Consider the following 22,036-nt stretch of genomic DNA (forward strand, 5'->3'; position numbering starts at 1 on the left):
TTATTAACTGCTTTCTGGACTGCTTGCGAACGATAACATACTTTGCTCTTTCAAGTTCTTCTATCTGAGTTTCACATTGAATTGAGATTTAAAGTGAAACAGCTGTGTGTGGGAGAGGACTAGATGGCAATGGAGATACACGCGTTTATTTTTGATTTATAAAATGCCTATCCCAGGCTCAGCAGCTCCCTCCTGTGTGATGCAAGGCTCTCCTGAGAGGGGCCGAGTCCTCTCCACTCCCACAGCATCTTACAGCTCAGGAGCCGGGATGTGCCATAAAACACAGCTAAACAGGGTAAAAATAGGCTGATCACATGGGGTGGAGGAAATATCTGTACAGTGGTGTGAGTTACCCACTGCCACTGATGCTGTAGTAGCATCTTGGCCAGCTCCATGGCGTGGAGGGAGGAGGATGGAGAGGGACCTCGTGTGACCAGCCCTTGCTGGTGACCTGGTTATGCCACACACTCATGTCCCCCAGTGCTGGCTGTAAATCGCCTTTTGTTGACTCAAGCAAAGAAAGACCTCTAGAAACCACCCCACAAGCAAACAAATGTCAATATTTGTAGAGAGAAGTCATCTTGGCTACAGACCTCCCAGTGTCTCACTCTCCTCCAAACTGGGACAGACCCAACCATCCTTTTTTTCTGAAAGCTGCTGTATTGGCTGCCTTGTTCCTGATGCTTATCTTCAGTCTTCCCTGAAGTCTTCCTTCTTCTTGCTGCTTTTTGATGCAGCAATGCTGCAACAAGATAAAATATTACTTTTCCCTTGATGAAGTGATTTGAGTTTGAGCTTGGGGGAAGCTGTCTGGAAGCAGGTGAGGGAGGGAATAGCAGTGGAGAAGCGGTAAATGGCATCTTCTGGAAGCCTGAGTAATGTTGCTGTTGCTTTGCATGTCGATCACCTCTCATCTGCATGCCTTGGAGAACTGCAAAGGTGCTCTACAGATGGCTTAGAGCCATCAAGGGGAGGGAAAGGCAACCTTGGAGCAGAGGAAAGATGTTAATAAAATTTAAATGTAATTCTTCCCATTTCTCAGTTCCTAAATGTGAAAAATATTAGCTTGGTGGAGACTGAAAACAGATGGTGAGCAGTTGGAGCAGATAAGCATGTTATTCAAAATAAACATTCGCCAAAGCTGGGGAGGTGGCGAACCATATTTCATTTCACCCTATTTACATTATCAGGTCAGGTTACACTGATGCTGCCTCTCGTCTGCATCCAGACGATCAACAGGGACCCCGTGACGAGCCAACTGCAGCGCGTCCTCCTCGCTGGGGACGTCGGGGCTGCCATGCCTGGCCTCGGGCATTTTCCTGGCCTGCCCTCCAGCGTGGGGCATGGAGCTGCTTGTGGACTTACAGAGCAGTTTGGGTCAGAGGGGGCTGTTAAAGGTCTGTCCCTCCTTCGTTTCCCTCTTTGCTCTCTATCTATTTAGCCGAGTTTGGTGTTGCTTTATCGAAAACCAGGGACTCTGATCCGTGTGTAAACGGTGGGGAAGGAACCCAGGCGATGTGATGAGTGCTCACCCGAGGTGTCAGGGCTAGTGGAAGGAGAGGTGTGGCTGATCTCCCTTGCTTTGAGGGATGTTTTGGGATGGGCTGGATCACCTTTAGGGTGTCTGTTCGTCCACTGGCTCTGGAATAAGCTCAGACTTGGCTCATGTGTGACCAAAGAATTTCTCCCGCTGGACCTGACCTTGGCTGTTGTTACTGGGACAGTTCTCCGGTCCCTTGCTCTCAAGAGGCAGGCATGAATTTGGGGCTTTTAACTTTTTGAGGTGAGGAGAAGCTTTTTAGGTTATGAATATATTCTTCCTGTTCCAGATGAACGTTGAGGACATCTGCTTTGATTAAACCTCTTCTTTCTGTCTGAAATCATTACATGCTTTCCCTCATGAGACCAGACCACTGGGAAAACCCTTGTACACAGCTTTTTACTCAAAAATACTTTTGTTAATTTACAGGTTTGCAATGTAACCACTTAGTGGTAAAAGCCTTGACAAGGTCTGATTTTGAGCCTGTTCTCTTGTCCTGCAAGCTGCCAAAGGGAAAAGCAAAGCCTTACCTGGGCATAGCTGCCAGTGTTGCACAGCTGTTTCATGTTTCATGTGGTTTTCTCTTATTTTTCCCAAGATATTTCATGGTTTGACTTCTACAGAAAGCTGGAGAGCTTGAGTCTGGCACATGGGCTGGTGAGACACAGTTCTGACTCTTTGCAGCTTATTTACAAATGAGAGCTCCCAAATCCTTTGGCAGGCAGGTTCATCCTTCCTCCTTAACTCTTGTGCCATGGAATCAAGGGTAATCATACCCATGCAGCAGGGATGGCTTGAAGATACCACTCAGGGAGGTGACTGGATTAAATTGTGCCCGTGCAGACACTCCAGTGTAAATTCATGTAAAGCAGCTCCATTTTCTGCTCTGTAGCAGTGGCTCTCCCTCTCTTCCCTTGGACTCAGCAAATCCATGGCCTTGAATTTTATTTTGAACTTTGGGAAGAGGATGAAGAGGAGACCGTTTGTGTCTGTCTGCTTCACTGTCACTCTTCTCCAGTTCCTTATCTTGCTTTTTTTGGGAAAGGTGACATCTAGTTCTCCTCATGGACAGTTTTAACTTCTTTTTCATCATTTAGTTTATTCTCTAATTGCCAAAGGAATTTAAGGATTAATTTAAATTCCAATGTACTTGAGATACTCCCTAACTTGTTGCTGTTTTTTTTTTCTTCTGCCTTTTCCCAAGCCCACAGGCATAAAGAGATTAATAAAGCTTCTTTATACAGTTTACAGTGCAAGTAAATGCTGAGGTTACTCATCACAGCAACACTCTCTTTGTACTAAACACCATAGGTGGAAGACTTCTTTAAAGAAAATAAATAGGATGAGACCTGTCTGGAGTTGGTGTTGAAACTGCCCCTCTGAAATGTGCTGTGGTGTTGGAGAGCTGCGAGGGCAGGAGTGGGACCTCTCTGAGGATCACTTGAGACCCTAGATTTTCTCTTGGTGTCTTGTCCCGTTGTCTCACTTTGCTCTTTCTCCTCTCCAGAAAGGAAAACCATCAGCTGCACTTAATGCTGACATATGTTCCTTTTTAATTTGTTACGCCAGGATGGGAACTGGAGCAGCGAAGGAAATCTGCTGCACACCGACAGCCAGAGCAGAGGCAGATGAAGCCGGGGCCTTGCAGCGCACGGGGAGGGAGGGAGGGCTCCAGGTGTAGTCACAGCTCTGGGGCTTTCTGGTCTCTTGCACACCTGGGTTCCTTAAATGGGACACAGGAATATCTAGGGCAGGAGCACAGGTCTGTGGCTGCAGCTGCCCAGGCTGAGATCTGGAACTGGGCGCTGCCAAACGTGCCCTGCACAACCCGCTGCTGCTGGGAGGAGAGGGAGCTCTTGCATGGAGCCAAGACTAAAACAAGGTCTCTTCAGGTTTTCTTTTCTCTGAGTCATCTTCCCATGGGAAATTCCAGTGTGTCTGAGGCTGGGAAGGCAGCTCTCCCACCCAGGTGTTCACATTGTTTTCCCAGGTCACCCTAAGCGGGTCCTGGTGCAGAGCTGAGCACGTGTCACTGCAAAGTTTGGACATTTGGCAGCCAAAGTGTTGTGCCATAAACATGTCTGGCCTGCTCCTGCAGGCACTGCTTGAGAAGTAACAACAGCATTTGTGTTTCTAATCCAGGTAAGGTTTGGAAGGAGGAGTTTTTGAAGGAAAACAGTGCAGTGTTTCCAGTTTGGGCAGGTACCTGGTGCTTGGAGCATTCAGTCATTGACATCAATTATTCTTGTTAGATTATCATCCAAAACCTATGATGGCATTTGACTCTTTAGGTGAATGACACAGCTGAGTGACTTGCACACGTTTTGAGGAGCATCTCTGCATCCTCCCTGTGCATCTGAGGCAGTGCTGAAAAGCTGCTCTGAGCCAGTAAATATTTCTGAGTGGTGGAAGTGAAAGAATGAGACCAGGAAGGCAGCCTTTCTCCAGGGAGCAGCTCACTGGCTCAGTTTTAGCCCCAGGTCAACTCAAGGCTGACTCAAGCCCTTGGTTTGCTCAGCTGATTCTCATTAAATGGACATGTTTAGGCTAAAAATGAAGAGCCTCAGAAAGATGGTTTTTATCTGCATTTATAGATGCCCCAGGTCATTAGCAGGAAGCTTTTAAATTTAACAATCCTGTTTGCTTCTTGTCTGTTGGAGTGGGCTTGGAAAGGAAGGTGTTGGCTTCTTGTGGGCTTCAGTTTTGGTGTCTCACACAGTAGCTGGTTTTATTTTGGGGTTATAAATTCTATGCGAAATTTATCTCCCTCCCTGTAAATTAACCAAATTAGTTCTGCTTTCTTAATGTGCCCTGGGAACATTTTAGGAAGGAATAGGAGAAAACTGAAGGATTTCATGCTCTCCAGAGTATGGCAATATCAGGTTGGCCATGTACACCTGGGAAGGGGGGTTTCATGGGAAGAGGGAGAAGAAGAGGAGGCAGGTGGGTGACAGTCCCTCCATGGCCATCAGGCAGCTGGCACCAAGTGCTGGAGAGGCACAGGTTTTGATAGAAAAATTTGGGTCATTTAGCAATGTGTCCCTTGCTTGCCTGGGTGAGGGAACTCAGACTTTTTGTGGTAGAAATACACCTCACTTTGTGTACAAAATCTCACTGTTTTGATGCATTTATTTAGAGAGGAGAGAAAGTCAGGGTGTTTTCCCTGTTCTTGCTGATAAACTCACCTGCTGGAATAGGTACCTACATGTATAAATGATGTCATGTTCCTATATCAATGCATGGTTATTAATCTGAATATCATATTCGTGCATGGGAGTGACAGGGACAGTCTGCACATCAGGGTTCAATTGTGTGGAAGCTGGATCACATGTACAGTAGTTTGCAATATGGGATTAATGTAGTTATTATATGTTAAAATTAATAGTAGTTTCCATGGCTTCAGTATCTTCCCCACTTCATGAAAGTAAAACCTAGAATATTTTTCCTTTTCTTGAAAGCAGGCTTAGATAAATGAAGACACAAATGTTCTGGGACGTGGTTTTGTAGCCATTCCAACCCAAGCTATTCCACCTGTACTGACAGGGCAGGAAAACATGGATTTTTAGTGTGTATCATCCCTGCTTCCCCTTCCTGCAAACAGCAGAAAGAAATGCTGGGAATAACGAAGTTCATTTGTTACCTCGCTGGCATTCCCCATGACTTGCCATAAGGAAAATAAATGAGGCAGCTCGGTGGCAGAGCAGGTGCTGGGGCTGACAGAGCAGATCCCAGGCAGCAACACGAGGGCTCAGGTGCCAGTTTGTGTTTTCTCTGCTCTGGAAAGCAGCATTTTTGTTGTTGAGAGTCGAGAAGTACCAGGTTTGGGTTGTATTTCAGTGCAGAGTTTTGCCACTTATTAAGCGCTCTATGGGAATGCAGCATTTAATTGCTTTGCCCAGGCTCAAAAGCTGAGTTTCTTGCAGCTGACAGACACTGCTAAGAACTGTGGATAACAAATGAGATGATAATGGTCCCAAGCCCAGCTTGCATCACTGGACAGTGGAAGCTGAGTTTCCCTCACAGCCTGAGCTGGGGTGCAGCTGGACGTGCTGGGGACCCGGCCGCGTTCCTGGGTGGGACAAGCTGCTCACATCTCGTTAGTGAGTTAATTGATTGAGGGGAGGGGCAGCTTGAAGAGCAGGGACAGCATCTCAGATGGGTGATTTCTTTGGGGTCATGAACACTGGAGATGCTGGCAGTGCAATACAGAGCACCCCTGGAACAGGACTGGCTCCCACGGGAGCTGCACTTTGGAGATCATTAGGCTTTGTCTTCTGAGTTGTCTGCATTTTAAAAACCAAAAATACCCCAAAACACCCTCTCAAAAAAACCAAAAAACAAACTATCCCTCAATTACATTAGGATGTTTCTTCCTTTTTTGGTTTTGTGAAGCTGATCCCAGCCCCTGGAGCTGGGAGTGTGGTCACGCTGTTCCCCTGAGCTGGGACATCCCTCAAGGATGGAAAGGAAGCTGCAGATTGAGCTGGTGATAGATTAGACAACAGACACTGCACTAGGAGTGGGGCTGAGTAGCTGATATCAGCTCATCTCTACAGCCCCAGGCCCATTCCAGTCACTTCTGGCACAGCCCTAGCCCAGATTATTTGTGTGGCTCCCAGAGGTTGTGATTCCTCTGGAAAGGCTCAGTGAGGTGTGTGTGGGCACATTGGGGATCTCAGAGAGATCTGAAACAGGGGCAAAGCAAATTGACAGAAACCCTGAACAGCATATTTGGATATGAAGGGTGAGGAGATGGAGTCAGGAGACTGGGGTGGTGAGCCCAGACACCACGGGCATGACCGGGGGTGCCTGTCCCCAGCTCGGGCCCCTCCAGAGCAGTGTGGGAGCTTTGCGTGACTTCCCCCAGCTCTTATCTTCACCCCTGCAACTGTTCCTGGCGTGCTGGGCGGGGAAATGCGTGTCAGTGACTGTCACTAAGCCTTTACCACCTTTTCTTGGTACAGTTGCTGGTGAGAAGAGGGTGCCAGTGATGCCCGGATCGCCCGTGGAAGTGAAGATACAGTCCAGGTCCTCTCCTCCCAACATGCCGCCGCTGCCCCCCGTCAACCCCGGCGGCCCCCGGCCCGTGTCCTTCACTCCGACCGCACGTAAGACCCCAGGGATGCTGCTTGTCCTGGGACCAGCTCTGGCCAGGAGGGAAGGCTCTCCTCATGGAACTCACTGGGGTGTCTCAGCCATCAGCCAGGGCATGGCAGACGGTGCTGCCTGCCTGTGAGGGAGGGGGGACCGGGGCTTTCCTGCAGTTCTGTAGTGCATGCAGGACATAAAATAGGGTGTGTAATCCCCCTTTTCCCCCTGCCTGCTCCTGCCTTGCTCCTGGTGCTGCCTTGAGTCTTTCTCTTTGCAGGTGCAGCGTTGATTTCCACCATAAACTCCTTTAAAAAATTGAATCTTTTATCAGGGCAGCTTCAAGCAAGCCAAGAGCTGGGCTTTCCTCTTTATCTTTTGGAGGAGTTAATTCCCACTTTGCTGTATCTCACTTTGCAGGCACCATTCCTGCAGCTGAGATTAGAAAGTATTTCATTTTTTTAATTTCCCAGCCTTGAAAATTCCTTGCTGTCCATCCAGATTCTCTTTTCTCCATCTTCTCTTTATAATCTTTCCTATTAAGCCAAAGTCAGTCCTGATCCTCCCCAGTTGTGGTGCAGCCTTGCACCCACTTCTAGCTGAGTGTTTCTCAGAGGTGACTCCATGGATGGAAAGGACCTTCAGCCTTTTCTCACAGCCTAAAAAGGGTCTTTTTTTTCCTTCTTTAGCCAACATTTAAGCCATTTAATGTCTTTTTAAAAGCATTGTTCCGGAGCAAAGCTGCTTTACTTTGTTGGGTATGGAGTTATCTGACCCCCACACACGGCATGTACATATTTTCCATGCTCTCCTCACCCCTTTTCCTTGCACAGAGTGTTCCCTAGCTGGTTCTGCGTTGCTGTGCTGTCCATGAGGGTGTCTGGGCTATCTCAGAGTTCCATGCTGGCAGTGGGATTCAGAGATTTCCAGCCCAGCCTCCTGGAGGACACACTGTGATGTGCTGCGTGGTGCTGGCAGCAGCACTAATCACTGGGTTATCCCGCCAGACGCATTGTCCCCATCTTTATGTGCTCAGGCGTTTTTAATGGCTCTCCTTTTGCTCAGGCAGAAAAAGACCATTAGCAAAGTGACAGAAATTAATTTTTCCAATGAGGATGCTTGGCACGCTGTTAAGGGCCAAGATGCCTGAATCTGCTGATTGCAGATGACTTAATTGCCTCTTTCCAGGATAGATGAGAGATGCGACCTGTGGTGAAGTTCATTCTTGCTTTTTCATTTCTCAGTTGCACCAGAGGGTCCTGGTCACTCAGTGGGAGTGTGACCTGCCCTGTCAGTGCCCATGGCTTGGGCAGGTGAGGTGGTGCAGCTGGAACAAAGCCATGCCTGCCCATGGATCACTAACACAGGGTTGGAGAAGCAGCAAACCCTTTGACTGTGTAGGACCTAAGGCAGCATTTAAGAGTAGCCTTAGCTGAGGACTTTCTTCTCAGGAATTTTATGATCCTGCTGTCCCCAAACCAGCAGTCCCACTGGTCTCGGTACACTGCCTCGCTGTGCTCTCCACCTGGAAGTGGAGGTGCCAGCCCAGCTGTGTGGTGTGTGCTGGAGCAGCTCCTGGTGATGTGCAGGATCAGTAACTGCCAGCTGCCCTGCGGTGATGCCGTTGGCAGAGGGTCAGGAGGGGTGAGCCCAGGAAGGCAGAGCTCGGTCACGGGGCCGTGTCTAACGGCAGCCCCGGCCCCGTGCCGCTTCCGTGGCATCCCCCTGTCTGCCAGCATCCCTCCTTGGCAGCCTCTCCCGAGGGTCCAGCCCCAGGGGTGTCTCACAGCCCCTCTTTCTCCTGAGGTATAAATAGAGCCCGTTGCTCTCCCCAGACTTTCATCTGAAAGAATAAGAGGAAGTGAAATAGAGAAGGGGGAAAGCGCCTCAGCTGTGGCTGCCGGAGAGCACGGAGCTGCACAGCCTCTGCTGTTTGAGAGGAGCCTCTCTTGGCAGCTCCACCCTACTTATAACCCTTCCATAGTGAAATAAAGGCCTTTATGAGTAATTACCAGAAAGGCCTCGCCTTTCACACGGCTCTGGTGTACTCTGTGGAGCTGTACCTGTGGGTACATCCTGACATCCCTGTTGCTTTGCTGCTTTGGGAGTGTGAACAGGAGATTTTCAGGTTGCTTTGTTCCATAACAAAAGGCATGAGCTCACATTGCCTTTGTACCTCCATCCTCTCAGTGCCGGCCTTTACCTTCATCTCATCATCTGTCTGTGAGGGTTGTCACCCCTTGGTTAGCAGGAACCACCTTTGATGGTCTCTGTAGCCTTATCTTTCCTTGCATCTTAACTGACTCTGGTTAAGTTTCCCTCCTGTGTTCACCACCAAGGTCCAGGTGTGTGGAGCTTTTCCAGCCTCTGACTCTGGCATGCTACAGAGTGGTTTAACTGTTCGAGTACCTCCTGTCTTCTCTGAAAAACCCCTCACTGGGTTCACCAGGATTTGGTATGATCCTCGTGAAGCTGCAGCAGAAATTTTGGCATCTTTTCTCACAAGTTTCTGCTCCTCCAAGGGGCAGCTCTGCCAGGTGCTTTCAGGGCTTCTCTGAACACCATCACTTGAAATGGTTTTTATACCTTGTGACCCCTTGTCAGCACTTAAATCCATAAGGGATTCAGGGCTGTGTTTTTAAGGATAAACCCAGTGGATCAGCTGTGACTGTTTCCAATGATGTGCTTTTCACTCTGAAATTCTGGGTTTCCACTGAGCTGGGGCCCCTGTGCACAGCTGCTCGTCAGACAGGGCTCAACATTGCACAACCACAGCGTGTGGATGTCAACAATTTATCCTAATCCCTTGCCGAGTTCCCGAACTTCCAGCCCTTCAGTCTGTTTCGACATGCTCACCACTTACAGGAGGCAAAATTGCAGATGGGACCAGGTTGGAAAAAACAACTGTGTTTGCAAAGCTCCCTGTAAATCCCCAAGGAGGGGCAGGGTCTGTCAGCCCTCCTCGGGCGAGGTGGAGCCACCTGAGCTGCCCCTCAGCAGCAGCAGCAGCAGTCTCCAGGCTGGAGGATGGATCCCCTTAAGCAGCAGAGCACAGGGATGTGCCCATCTGGTGCTCAGCATCGCTTCTGTCTCCCCTTTGCAGTGCCCAACGGAATAAACCATTCCCCGCCGACACTGAACGGGGCCCCGTCCCCACCCCAGAGGTTCAGCAACGGCCCTTCCTCATCCTCCTCCTCCTCACTGACCAACCAGCAGCTCCCAGCCACATGTGGAGCCCGGCAGCTCAGCAAGCTGAAGCGTTTCCTCACCACCCTGCAGCAGTTTGGGAATGACATTTCACCGGAGATCGGGGAGAAGGTCCGGACCCTCGTTCTGGCGCTCGTGGTAAGTCCTGCTCCATCCCGGCCTGCCTGGCTTTTCCCAGGTCCTGGCACACAATGTTGTCTGCTCACATCATTGCTGAACAAGACTCTAGGGTTTGTGTTTCCTGAGAAACACAATGACTTCTTTTTCTTGCCTTTGCTGTGTTTCAAAAAGCTGTTGGTCCAGTGGCTTAGGCACGAGCTTGTGTGCAACTAAACTTAAGGAAACCTGGAAGGAATTGGACAAAGCTTTTCTATAAATCATGGAATCACAGAATGGTTTGATTTGGGGCCTTAAAGATCATCCCATTCTCTGCCATGAGAATACCCTTCAAACCCAAATGAACAGGTCTTGGTGAAGAATTGTATCCAGTGTTTGCATTTATATGGATTAACTGGGAGAAATGCTGCATTAGACATGATACTCCACATGCTTTGCGAAGGCATGGAGTGACAGGACAAGAATGGCTTTAAACTGAAAAAGAGGTAGTTTGGATTGCATATTAGGAAGAAATCCTTTCCTGTGAGGGTGGGGAGGCCCAGAGTGCCCAGAGAAGCTGTGGCTGGCCCTGGATCCCTGGTTGTGTCCAAGGCCAGGTTGGACAGGGTCTGGGATAGTGGGAGGTGTCCCTGCCCACGGCAGGGGTGGAATGAAATGAGCTTTAAGGTCCTTTCTAACCCAGGCCATTCTGTGACCTTGGACTGAGGTCCTGGAGCCCTGGGCAGCTGTGGTCCCGTGGGGCTCCTGCAATGCTCTCTGCTTCTTGGCACATTTTCTTTTGAGGCTCAGGAGGCACTGAAGGGAGCTAGACTGCAGCAGCCTGGAGCATTTCTCCTTCCAAGGTTGGCAGCAAACCTGAGTCTGTCCACGTCCTCAGGGTCACTCCCAGGACTTAAGCACTGATGTAAAAGGCTGCTGCTGCACTTACATAGCATATTTAATTCCATGGATATAGGGTAGTACCTTAACCCATCCTTCTGGGGAGGGAAAGAGAAGCTGTCCAGGTCCCTTTGGCTGTTGTTCTCACCCCAGACCATGCTTATTGCTATAGGGGTGAGTTTTGTATGTGCAGATTATCAAATGTTGCTGTCCCAGGGATTCCCCAGCCTGAGCAGCCCTGGGGGAGGCAGAGCTGGACCAGGGGAGGACCACGGTGAGCAGAAGGCCGATGAGACTCCGTGGATAGGTTAGATGAGGAGAACTGAAAGGGAGGAAGGGGAGGATGGTGTGCAGTTCTGAGCAGCTGGGATTGAGGTCTGACTCTCCACAGTCTGCCCCAGCATGCAGCAGATGCCAGCTGGGTCCTGCTGCCCTGGAGCCAGCCTCTGCCTCCACCCAGGAGCTGGGAGGGTGCTGAGCCAGGCAGTTCCCACCCCTCTCTTAGTGCAGCATTCCTGCTCTGCTGGCCTGAGCCTCCCTGGCTGCACCCAGCAGGATCCAATGCAAACACTGTCAGTCCTGGAGCAGCAGATGCTGTCTCCCTCCCAGTTCTGTTCATTTGGAGCCATTTCCCACATGTCTAAAAATAAGAACAAATTGCCATTTCATTTCTTAATTTCTTTTCTCAGAACTCAACGGTGACAATCGAGGAATTTCACTGCAAGCTGCAAGAGGCGACCAACTTCCCCCTCCGGCCGTTCGTGATCCCCTTCCTGAAGGTGACAGGGAGCTGCTGGGGCTTGCTGACACTCTCTGTGCCTGCCTGTGCCTCCTGGCAGTGTGACATTGCTGGGAAAGCTCTCCTAGCAGGCACCACAGCAATTCTGCTGGAGTCCAAGACAGACTGCACAGAGCGTAGCGCTGGCCGTGTGGGACTGGCTGACGTTGTGCCGTGTGCCACATATGTCTGCTTGTGTGCTGAAGATAAAGGAGGCAAACCAAGCTCCATGTGGCAGCTTCTGAGCCTATAATCTTATTTGCAAATGTTCAGATCTAGAATGTTTGAAGTGCTGGCACACGGAGTCTGTCTGGAATGGTTAAATCACAGAATCGCAGAATGGTTTGGGTTGGAAGGGACCTTAAAGCCCATCTCATTCCAGCCCCCTGCCATGGGCAGGGACACCTTCCACTAGACCAGGTTGCTCCAAGCCCTGCCCAACCCAGCCTTGAGCACTTCCAGGAATGGGGATTCCACAACATCTCTGGGTAATTAGATGCTGGAAGCACATAGTGCTTCCTGTGACACTTGGATTTTGGGTCCACCAACATCAGGCTCCTGGGAAAATACAGGTAAATCTGACAGTGCAGACACCAGGAGCTGGATCCTGAGTGGGGGGTCATGGGCCACAGGTGTTACTGCTCTGAGATATTAATGAAGAACAAAGCTTTTGGAACAGCTGGAAAGCCCTGCCCTGCTGTAATCCAGCCCTGTGCTTGTTTTCCAGGCCAACCTCCCTCTGCTGCAGCGGGAGCTGCTGCACTGTGCCCGTGCTGCCAAGCAAACGCCCTCCCAGTACCTGGCACAGCACGAGCACATCCTGCTCAACACCAACACCACATCTCCTGCTGACTCCTCCGAGCTGCTCATCGAGGTCAATGGCAATGGCAAGAGGCACAGTCCAGACAGGTGAAAAACAGCTTTTGTCACTCTGCTCAGTTGTTGAAGTCGTGACTTTTGTTTTATCTTTGCTGCTGACAAAGCTTTAAGCAGCGTGCAGGATCTTATCGCTCCCAACAACTATTCAGGCTATTCTAAGACTCCGATGACTGCTCCTACTGCACCGTGAATTCAGGCTGGGTTCCTCTTTCAGGCAGGTTCTGTCCCAGAGGGACTTTAGGGTAGCACTGTAAAGCCCTGAGCCAGAGAGCTGAGCAGTTTCCCACCCCCAAGGCAATGAACGGAGGCATTGGCAGGGCTGGGAAAGATGTGCTTCATTTTCACCACGTTTTATTCCAAGATAAAAGTTGTTATGCAATTATGTGGAGCATGCCTCAAATTTATAAAAACTGTGAAATTTTAATTTGGTCATGCTCAGAGAGATGAATCACAGCACTCAGGCATCCTGAACCTTTTTCTTTGACGGGGTCACTTTGTGCATCGCCTCACAAAACGAGCGCATTTGTTTGAGCTCTCTGCATTTACCCCGTGGTAAAACCATTGCTGCCCAAACCCTGCAGATTCTAAATCTGCATCTTTCTGAGTACATTTATGGGATGCTAAGGAATGCCTGTCTCTGCTGGTGTGATTGCAGGAGGGAAGACAGCAGCTTTGAGAGGGAGCCGCTGCCGACAGAGCCTCCAGCCAAGAGGGTTTGCACCATCAGCCCCGCGCCCCGGCACAGCCCTGCCCTCACCATCCCCCTGATGAACCCCAGCGGGCAGTTCCACCCCACCCCACCACCCCTCCAGCACTACACCTTGGAAGATATTGCCACCTCCCACCTCTACAGGGACCCCAGCAAGATGTTGGAGCACAGAGAGATCCGGGACAGGCACGGCGGGCTTGGTGAGAGCCTGGAGGGCTCCTTGTTGAGCTTTGGTCTGTGCTTGGCCACTTGTACCCAAAGATGTGTGATGCTGGGCACGTCCTCACAGTAGAGTCTTTGCAGGGAGTTCAGAGGAAGCAGCTCCCCATGGGGGGTTAAAAATAGGAAGATTGGGAGTTTGTATTTCCCTCTATGAAGGCTGGAGTCACTGAGGGTAAGGAGGAAGGACTTGGTGTGTGAGTTGAGTGTAGCCAGCCCAGCAGGTAGGAAGAGAGGGCAGGAAAATAGAAATTAACTTTTCCAAGATCTCCAAAGCAGGAGAGCAGAGATTGACCCCCTGCCCTGTTTCTCCAAGGGATGTGTGGGAGGTGCATGATGTGTTTCCAACACAACAGCCTGAATCACAGACTCTGAGCTGCTGTGGGTTTATAACAGGAGAACCAGCTCCACAAGCAGGTCAGAGCTGGAGCCACAAGTGGATTGTAGCACTTTCCAGACAGTGAAGCAGACAGGGATAAAAAAGCACCAGTGTGGAATCACCCCTGTAGAGCTGCCACCTGGAGATGTCTTTTAAAATCCCAGCTGTGTGGAGCTGGAAATAGAACTCTTTATTCTTGTTTTGGGGCCACTTCTCTTTCTGCTGGTCCATCTGATCCCTCTGTGGCTTGTTACAGGATTGAATGGAGGCTACCAGGACGAGCTGGTGGATCACCGCCTGACAGAGAGGGAGTGGGCGGATGAATGGAAGCATCTCGATCACGTAAGGAACGGCAGGGGCTGTGGGAAGCAGCCCACCCAGTGTTCCACCTGCTCCAGTTGGTGATTTCCTTGTTGATACCATATCCAGGCTCTCCTGGTGGAGGAACAAACCACCACAAGCAGGTGGATGGTGGGGAAGGCTGAGAGGAGCTGTAGCACTTTGCTGACAGGTTTTCTCTGCCCATGGTCAGTGGAAACTGAAATCGGTGTGGATGAAGTGTCTGGAGCTGGGAGCTTCTCCTGCAGAGCATGGCCAAGTGCTGCCGTGGCTGGCTGAGCAACCAAACCCAGCCTTATCCTCACTGGGATCTTTTCTGCCCCAGAACTGGCCAGCAGAAGTGCACAGATGTGCTAAGTGCAGTCAGGATACAGACTTACAAAATGAACTGTATTTTAAGACCTTTTTCCCCTGGGGTGCCAGCCTGTTATGGACCAAAAAATGCACCAACAGCAAGACCTGGTGCTTCTGGCAGATTTTATGCTGAGCTTTTTCCTTCTGAGCAAGGCAGCTCCTCCAGGCACTTCACTGCTGTTTCCCTCAAAGAGATGGGATTAAAATTCAGCTTTGATCATAAATGCAGAGAGACCTCATGGTCTAAAGCTAATGGGTTTTTTGGAGGGGATGGGGTTGGGGTGGAGCAGAGGCCCCGTAGCTGAGTATCTGGAGTGAGGCTGTGACTGTGGAGCACTGGCCCCAGGATCCATAACCACCCCTAATCCCATAGGAAAAGGGTGGGGTTTTCCTCTCCACTTATAGGAGCGTGGCCTGAAAGTGCTGAGCTACCTGGTGCTGTATCCTTGGGCACGGCACCATCCCAAACCTTGGGAAACCACCTCTCCCCTGCCTGGCATGATGACCCAGAACCCTTCCCTCCGGCAGGCCCTGAACTGCATCATGGAGATGGTGGAGAAGACGCGGCGCTCCATGGCGGTGCTGCGGCGCTGCCAGGAGGCCGACAGGGAGGAACTCAACTACTGGAAGCGGCGCTGCTCCGAGACGGCCGAGGCGCGCAAGGCGGGCACCGAGCTGCTGAGCCGCCAGCACAGCCCCGCCAGCGCCGACTCCGTGGGCAGCGGTGAGCAGGGGCCGGCTGCCACGGCCACAGAGGGGTCACTGCTTGTGCCACTCCGGGGTCCAGTTTGGTTAAGCACCTCGGAAGTGTTTTTTTTCTCAAGGGTTTGAAGAGAGGCAACACAGCAAAGCGACTTTTGTCAAAGCTTAAAGGCATCTTTGCTCGTGCTGGGAGAGCCTCTCCTTTGTCAGCTTTGCCAAAGCTGATAAACTGGTGGTAAAAAGGCAGGGGAGAGGTGTTAGTCTCCACCACTCTCCCCCTTCCAGTCCCTCTAGCCTGAAGGATTTTAAATGTCAAGGTCTTTTTATTCTAAAAATGCCAAGGGCTTTTGTGAGTGTAATGGCTACCTGTTTTACTATTTCTGTTTTTGTATCATGAGTCAACTTTATCAAAGCTGATTAGTTTCCCACTCCAGTATGCAGGGGTTTGACCCTATACAAAAACAAGTCTAAAATGTTGATATATTTCAGTGCAATTCTGATTTCCATCCAAACAAACTCACTATAAATCAAGTTCTGGGGGAAAAAAACCCTCTGATTATTCAGTAATAAAAGTGGATTTCTTCCAGCAAGAAAAAATGTCAATTTGATACATATTCTACTTGTTTGTATACAAAATATAGAGTGAATCCTCCTGCAAGGAATCCAAGTGCCCCTGGCTCCAGTTGTCACACAGCCTGAGGAGCAATGGGTGTGTGTGACAGCCTGGGGGGCACAGCCAGCTTTTAGCCCTTCTGTATTTAAAGGTATCATGACTAATACACTTCCACCCCGTATTGTTAAAGGTGATATAATTAAAATCTTTTATTTACATTTGGAACACTGCTGCTTTCTCCCCTTGTGGGACCTAAGAATAATTTTCAAGCTCTATTCTCTTGTGAGAAGGTGCAGTTAAGCATCAAGCAGCATCTCCAGGTGTCTTGGAGGACGGTTTGTGCAGCAGTTCAAGCCTTTGAATTGCCCTGGGATTGGGAAGTGCTGTGCTTAGTGTAAACTGCTCACAGATTGATGCTCACAGCCTCTGGACAGTGCAGAAGTTGGATAACATATATTTATAAGCATTGCCTGTTGTTTTAGAGTACCAGGAGATAGGTTATATGGCATCATAAATTATGATTAATGATTAAGGTGCTAATTAAGTGTTGTAATTTACCATCTGAGTGTTTGAGGAGTGGCTTTAACCATAGAAATCCTCTGCTTTGAGTTTTAGCTGGTCAATCCTTCCCTGCCCCGTGATGTCCTGAGGTATCACTGGGCACGTGAGCGGCAGGTGGGCTGGGATGAGGCTTTGCCAACCTTTCCTGTGTCCCTTCCTCCAGCAGATTCCCTGTGGGAGTTCAGCAGCAGGTCGGGAACGGGCTACGTCACGGAGGAGATTTGGAAAAAAGCCGGTGAGTGTTTGCGGTGCCCCCGGCCGGGGATCCTGCCGGACCGCTCGGGGTAAACACGGGTGCTGAGGATTTGCTGTGCAGAAACAACAGGAGCACAGCTGCAGGAATGTGCACATCTGGCTGTCAGCATCCCCACCCTGGCTTTTCCAAAGGCCTCTGCTCCTCTGGGATGCTACAGGGAGTCCGTGGGACGGAGGCCGGGCTCGCCGCTCCCGGGAGCAGTCGGGGTGCTGGTGCTGGGAGCACACTGCTGGAACTGTGTTTCTCTGGGAGGCTCCCCTCATTCCCTGGGTGGGTGGGTGAGGCTGCTCTTTCCTTCCAGAAGAAGCTGTGAACGAGGTGAAGCGGCAGGCCATGTCAGAGGTGCAGAAGGCGGTGGCCGAGGCGGAGCAGAAGGCGTTCGAGATGATCGCGTCGGAGCGCGCACGCATGGAGCAGACCATCGCTGACGCCAAGCGCCAGGCCACCGAGGATGCCTTCCTCGTCATCAACGAGCAGGAGGAGTCCACCGAGGTGAGGTGCCAGGGGACAGCCTGGGAAGGGCTTTCCAAGGCTCCAGGTCAAGCAGGTCCCCCACCCCTTTTTGCAGAATCATAAATTGCACAATGGGTTGGGTTGGAAGAGACCTCAAAGATCATCTCATTCCAAGCCCCTGCCGTGGGCAGGGATACCTTCCACTAGACCAGGGTGCTCCAAACTCCATCTTCAAACTTCCAGTCTTCAACACCTTTTCCTTTTAGAAGTCTCTCTCCAATCAATAATTATAGCAATGCACCAATATCAACAAAAATCCCTTTTAGGTTTTTCTGGCAGGGAATCAGCCTGAACAATGTCTGTGGACACGTGTGTGTGTGCAAACACTGGGCACCCTGAGCTGGACTCTGTAATGAGCAGAGATTTTGTGGGGTTGAAAGAGGTGTAGAAGCAAAGAGGAAACGATGCTGGTTCATGCAGCAGTTTAGCTCAGAAATTATGGTGGGATACTTCATCTTTGCAGAAAAGAAATTGCTGTTTGTGGGATTGAAAATAGGGCAGGGCAGAAGCTGGGCTGCAGGAAAAGCTCTTGTACATTCCTGGTGGTCTGTACCACACTTGCATGTTGGAAAAGAAGGGATGGCTCTTGGTTTGTCATAGCCAGGGACATATGCTGAATGGGTGCCTCAGACAATCTCTCTGCTCTTCACTTACCCTCCCTGTTGCTTAACAGGAAGTTCACTTGGTAGAGCTTTTGAGATTTTGGGCAAAGGGAATCACATGGCTCATTCCTGAACTACCACATCCAATCCATGTGGGCTTTGCTCCATATTTCTCTACTCATGTAAGAGCAGAGGGCTTGTGTCTGCTGAGCAGAAATCTGATGGGACTGTGCTGTTCATATCTGCTGGGATGTGGGGGCAGCAGGTCCATCCCCTCCTCCTGGTGGGTTTCAGCTCAGCTGGGGCTCAGGAATGGGGCCAGAACCATAGAATTGTCAGGTGTCATTCCAGAGAGTTATGTCCATACTGCAATTCCCAATGAGATTGCTGAGGGTTGAACACACCAGTCTCATGATGGGAGTGGGTGGAACTGCTCAGGAAGCCATGGAAGGAATGAGGCAAGCAGTGATTTCTCCATAGGGGAATAGCAGAGGAGTGTCCTTCTCCTCCAGCTGTGTTGAGGAGCAGCCTGGGACCTCAGGAGCTGCTGAGCATCCCTGTGCAAGCCTTAGAGCCCTTGTGTAAAAGCTGTCCCGTCTTCTGGCACATCCTGTGACCTGTGCAACACAGTTGAAAAACACTTGAAGTGTAAACAGTACGAAGCAGTGACCCAGTTTTCCAAAAACTACCACAGCCTTTGGTTAGGGGCTTTTTGGCCACAAGTCCTGCTTCTCCTGGAAGGTGGAGGACCCCTGGGGCCACACAGGCTCTGGAGCAGCTCACTCCTAAGTGAACCGCTCAGGTGCTTCACTGCCAGCCCATAAATCATCACTGTGAGCTGGTGGTTCCAGTGCTGAGCCTGGCAGTGGGAACCTCACAGCCCTTCCCAACACCAGGGCTGCCTGGTACAGCCCAGCCTCCCCCCGCACCCGCTCCCACAGCTCTTGCACGGCGCAGCCGTGTCCCCACAAAGGCCGGCTCTGACAGCGGCTGCGTTCCCACAGCTGAGCTCGCCCTCCCCAGGGTGTGTTTGCTACGCCCTGGTCCAGCTGCAGGGAAGCTGCTCCGCCGTTCCTCCCCTCCCCGGAGCAGCTGCAGCCGCCGCTCCGGCGCTGGCCCCTTGCCCCCACTCCCAGGGAAGCAGTGGCACGCCGGGAGCCACCAGCTGACACCTCTCCCGGCGGCCAGAGGGGCTTTGCTCTGCTTCCAGATTGAAGCTTGGGCTCTGGCAGTGCTTCCACCTGGCTGGGAGGCTTTCAAATGAGCATTTGCTTTTCCAAATTGGCCTGCTCCAACCTCTTGTGCAGCGAGGCAGGGTGCGGAGCAAATGGTGCCTGTGCAGCGCGCCGTGATCCCTGTGGAGAGCGCTTGGCTGGGAGCGAGACCAAAATAGAGCTGCTTAAAACAGGAAATAAAAAGGCCCAATAGCAGCATCTGCAGTGTGTTTTTCAGTCCGTGCCTGCTGCTTCCTCTCTGCATTCAGGTGGGTCGAGGGGAGAGGATGTGCCTGGAGCAGTGTGACAGAGGCTGTGGGCAAAGAGCAGTGGGGGTTAGAACCGTTGGCAAAGAGCTGGGAAATAGCAGGAATTAATGGATTGCTCATTTTGATATTCCCAAATCTGGGCCAGAGGGGATGAACAGTCCCTTCCAGTGCTGATTCAGCACCATCCTGCAGCTCTCAGGGAAACTAAACCTTTTTAAAGCACAGTGTCTTTGGTCTTGCAGAGCTGCTGGAACTGCGGCCGCAAGGCCAGCGAGACGTGCAGCGGCTGCAACATCGCCCGGTACTGCGGCTCCTTCTGCCAGCACAAGGACTGGGAGAGGCACCACCGCATCTGTGGGCAAGGCCTGCACGGGCAGAGCAAGCCCCTGGCCCTGCCCACGGGCCGGGTGGCAGCGGCCACCAAGAGCCTCGATGGCATCCCCAGCCCGGCCCTCGAGAAGACCTCGGCCACCACCTCGCGCTCCTCCACGCCGGCATCCGTGACAGCCATAGACACAAATGGACTCTAGGAGGGAGGCTTTGCTTTGCTCTGGATGAGATCCCTGGGGTTTTTTAAGCTGAAAACCTCCCCGCAGCAACTGTTATCACTTGACATTATTTGACACATCGCGCTGCCTCCTCGGAGCGCAGACGCTCCATTGCCCTCTCATCCTGCCTTTTCCTTTGTGGTTCCTGACCTGGGGTGAGCCTCGCCTGCAGCATCTCTCTGCTCCCCTCAGGGGGACACCAGAGCAGAGTCAGGACCTGGGGGACACTGGGCACCCACTCGGGGGACCTGGACTGGGGGGAGAGCGCTGGCACATGCCGGAGATGCTGAGAGTGTGGTGCCCAAGCGGGCAGCCCTGTCCTTGTGGCACGCTCGGGCTCGCTTCCCAAGGTGTCAGAGCCACCACTGCCTCCTTCCACCACTTTTCCTCCATCATATCCAGTGTTTTTTCCCTACTCCCAGCCTCAGGTGGCTGTGCAGGCCGGTTGTTGTGAACAGACCAGAGCCAATTTCCCAGTGGGAATATCTCATCCTCTGTGCAATGGCAAAAGCTGAGCCCACTTCTCCTCCTCCAGGCTGGCAGCTGAGGGTTGCAGAGAGGGAGAGGATTTGTTGTCTGCTCTAGAACAAGTGGCAGTGGCAGGGAGGTACTGCTGAATGGCCTGGATTTCATCCTGGCCTGTGGTGAGACAGACAGTTGGGTGTTTCCTTGTGCTGGGGGAACACGTGCAGAGCACATCTGGGCTGGGTGCAGGTGCCCTTTCCACCTGGGGGCCGTTGTTTTGGTTTTTCACTGCCTGGAAGCTGCTGGTTTGTGAGTTCCTGCTGTTGTTTTTGAGCCCAGGGATCCTCACTGGTGCGAGGGGTTGTTTACAGCCTGTGCTCTCCACACGTATCAGCCACATTGGTAAAAGAAAGGCAGGACTTGGTGTCAATTCTTACCCCCAATTCCAGGGGTTCCTGCAGTGCTGCATCCAGACATGCCCAGGGATGTGCATCCACCTTCAGAGATTGTCCCAGAAATGGGACCAGAGCGAGGTCTCGTGGGGCTGGGGGACAGCCTGGGGAGATCTGTCCAGCAGAGTCCCTGTGGTGTGGAAGGAGGCCTTGGAGGGCCTCAGGGCAGTGCAGGTGACAGCACAGCCCGCCCTGCAGCAGGGCTGGCCCAGCAGGGTCCCAGAGGAGGGCACGTGCCCTCCAGGAACCGCTCCCCACTCCCACAGCCTCACTCAGGGGCCCTGGAAATCCATCTCTTCAGCAGAGCTGTGCTTCCCTGACTGTGTGTGTGCCACTGCTGGGCTGGAGCCCAATGAGGCGAGTAATTCCCAAATTATTTCTGATCACTTTTTCAATTGGAGGTGAATAATGGAGCTGTAATGAGTCGTCACGGCGGCGAGCGGGGCACCTGCTGCTCCAGGCCTGGCCCCTCGGGAGAGCTCCTTGGGAAGCTGCTGTTGTGGGATAGAGCTGGTGATTCCCTGGCTGCAGGGTCTCATTAAAAAGCCACGAGGTCTCCTGGTGTTAAAGACAGCTCCAGTGGCCCTGGGATGTCTCCCCTGTGTCCCCAGGAGTTGGTGCTGGAGCCCAGCCCTGGCATTGAGGCAGCTCCCAGAGGGGTGGCACAGGAGCCACCCTGCCCTGCAGCAGCCCATCCCTGGGGTGTTCAGGGCACTCAGGGGGCATTTCCTGCCCTAAGGGCACAGGGACACATTTGGAGCCTCGGGTGGTTGTGATGTCCCCTCCTCACTTGCAGCCCAGCCTCAAGCTGTGGTGGCAGTGGCAGGGTGGGGTGGGAAGAGCAGGGCTGGAAGGAATTGCTTGTAAATAGATTGTCTTCCATAATTCTCATGCAACGTTGATGGCCGTGTATTAAAATTAACCCCAGTGTAAATGAATGAAATACTAACAGTCATGATTAGAATGATTGCTTCTTCCTTTTTTTGTTGGTTTTTTTTTAAGATGGAATGATAAATGTGAACTTGGGGTGTGGGAAGACATTGGGTTGAAGTTTATATTTTTTTTTTTGACATTTAATTCTGTAATAGAAATTTGTTACTTCATTCCTGTGCATAACTTATTTAATGTCCTGTATAAAGGAACCCAAACTGTTACAGATGTATTTAGTTTGTTCTACTCAAAAGTAGTCAATAAAAAGACTATATTCATCCTCCAGCTCCCCCTTCTCTCTGGGAAGGGGCAGAGGTTTTCAGCAATGCTCAGGCAGCTCTTGGGGTTTTTGGGGAATGCTGCTACACCTTGGCCTTGGCCGGGGGACTTTTAGGGACAACATTTGCCTTCCCTGTGGTGGTG

General features: G+C 51.4%; 1 protein-coding gene across 41 annotated transcripts in view; it reads left to right on the top strand.

Moving 5' to 3' along the window:
* The window catches only part of CBFA2T2 (CBFA2/RUNX1 partner transcriptional co-repressor 2), a 57,526-nt gene extending 35,633 nt beyond the window's left edge, over nucleotides 1-21,893 (top strand). For 16 of the 41 annotated variants that reach the window (XM_086853035.1, XM_086853031.1, XM_086853002.1 and 13 more), the window contains 10 exons: nucleotides 6,505-6,648; nucleotides 9,732-9,973; nucleotides 11,521-11,610; nucleotides 12,337-12,518; nucleotides 13,144-13,397; nucleotides 14,052-14,137; nucleotides 15,017-15,212; nucleotides 16,531-16,599; nucleotides 16,922-17,112; nucleotides 19,461-21,893. In XM_086853035.1, the coding sequence (XP_086709161.1) occupies nucleotides 6,505-6,648; nucleotides 9,732-9,973; nucleotides 11,521-11,610; nucleotides 12,337-12,518; nucleotides 13,144-13,397; nucleotides 14,052-14,137; nucleotides 15,017-15,212; nucleotides 16,531-16,599; nucleotides 16,922-17,112; nucleotides 19,461-19,748 (1,742 nt within the window). In that variant the 3' untranslated portion in view covers nucleotides 19,749-21,893. Of the gene's footprint in view, nucleotides 1-6,504; nucleotides 6,649-9,731; nucleotides 9,974-11,520; nucleotides 11,611-12,336; nucleotides 12,519-13,143; nucleotides 13,398-14,051; nucleotides 14,138-15,016; nucleotides 15,213-16,527; nucleotides 16,600-16,921; nucleotides 17,113-19,460 lie in introns of all 41 variants that reach the window. The other 25 variants (XM_086852998.1, XM_086853021.1, XM_086853001.1 and 22 more) reach the window with 3 other exon arrangements.
* Nucleotides 21,894-22,036: the final 143 nt, after the last annotated feature.

The sequence above is a fragment of the Cyanistes caeruleus genome, chromosome 16 (genome assembly GCF_971803275.1).
Source record: "Cyanistes caeruleus chromosome 16, bCyaCae1.hap1.1, whole genome shotgun sequence".
Taxonomy (NCBI): Eukaryota; Metazoa; Chordata; class Aves; order Passeriformes; family Paridae; genus Cyanistes; species Cyanistes caeruleus.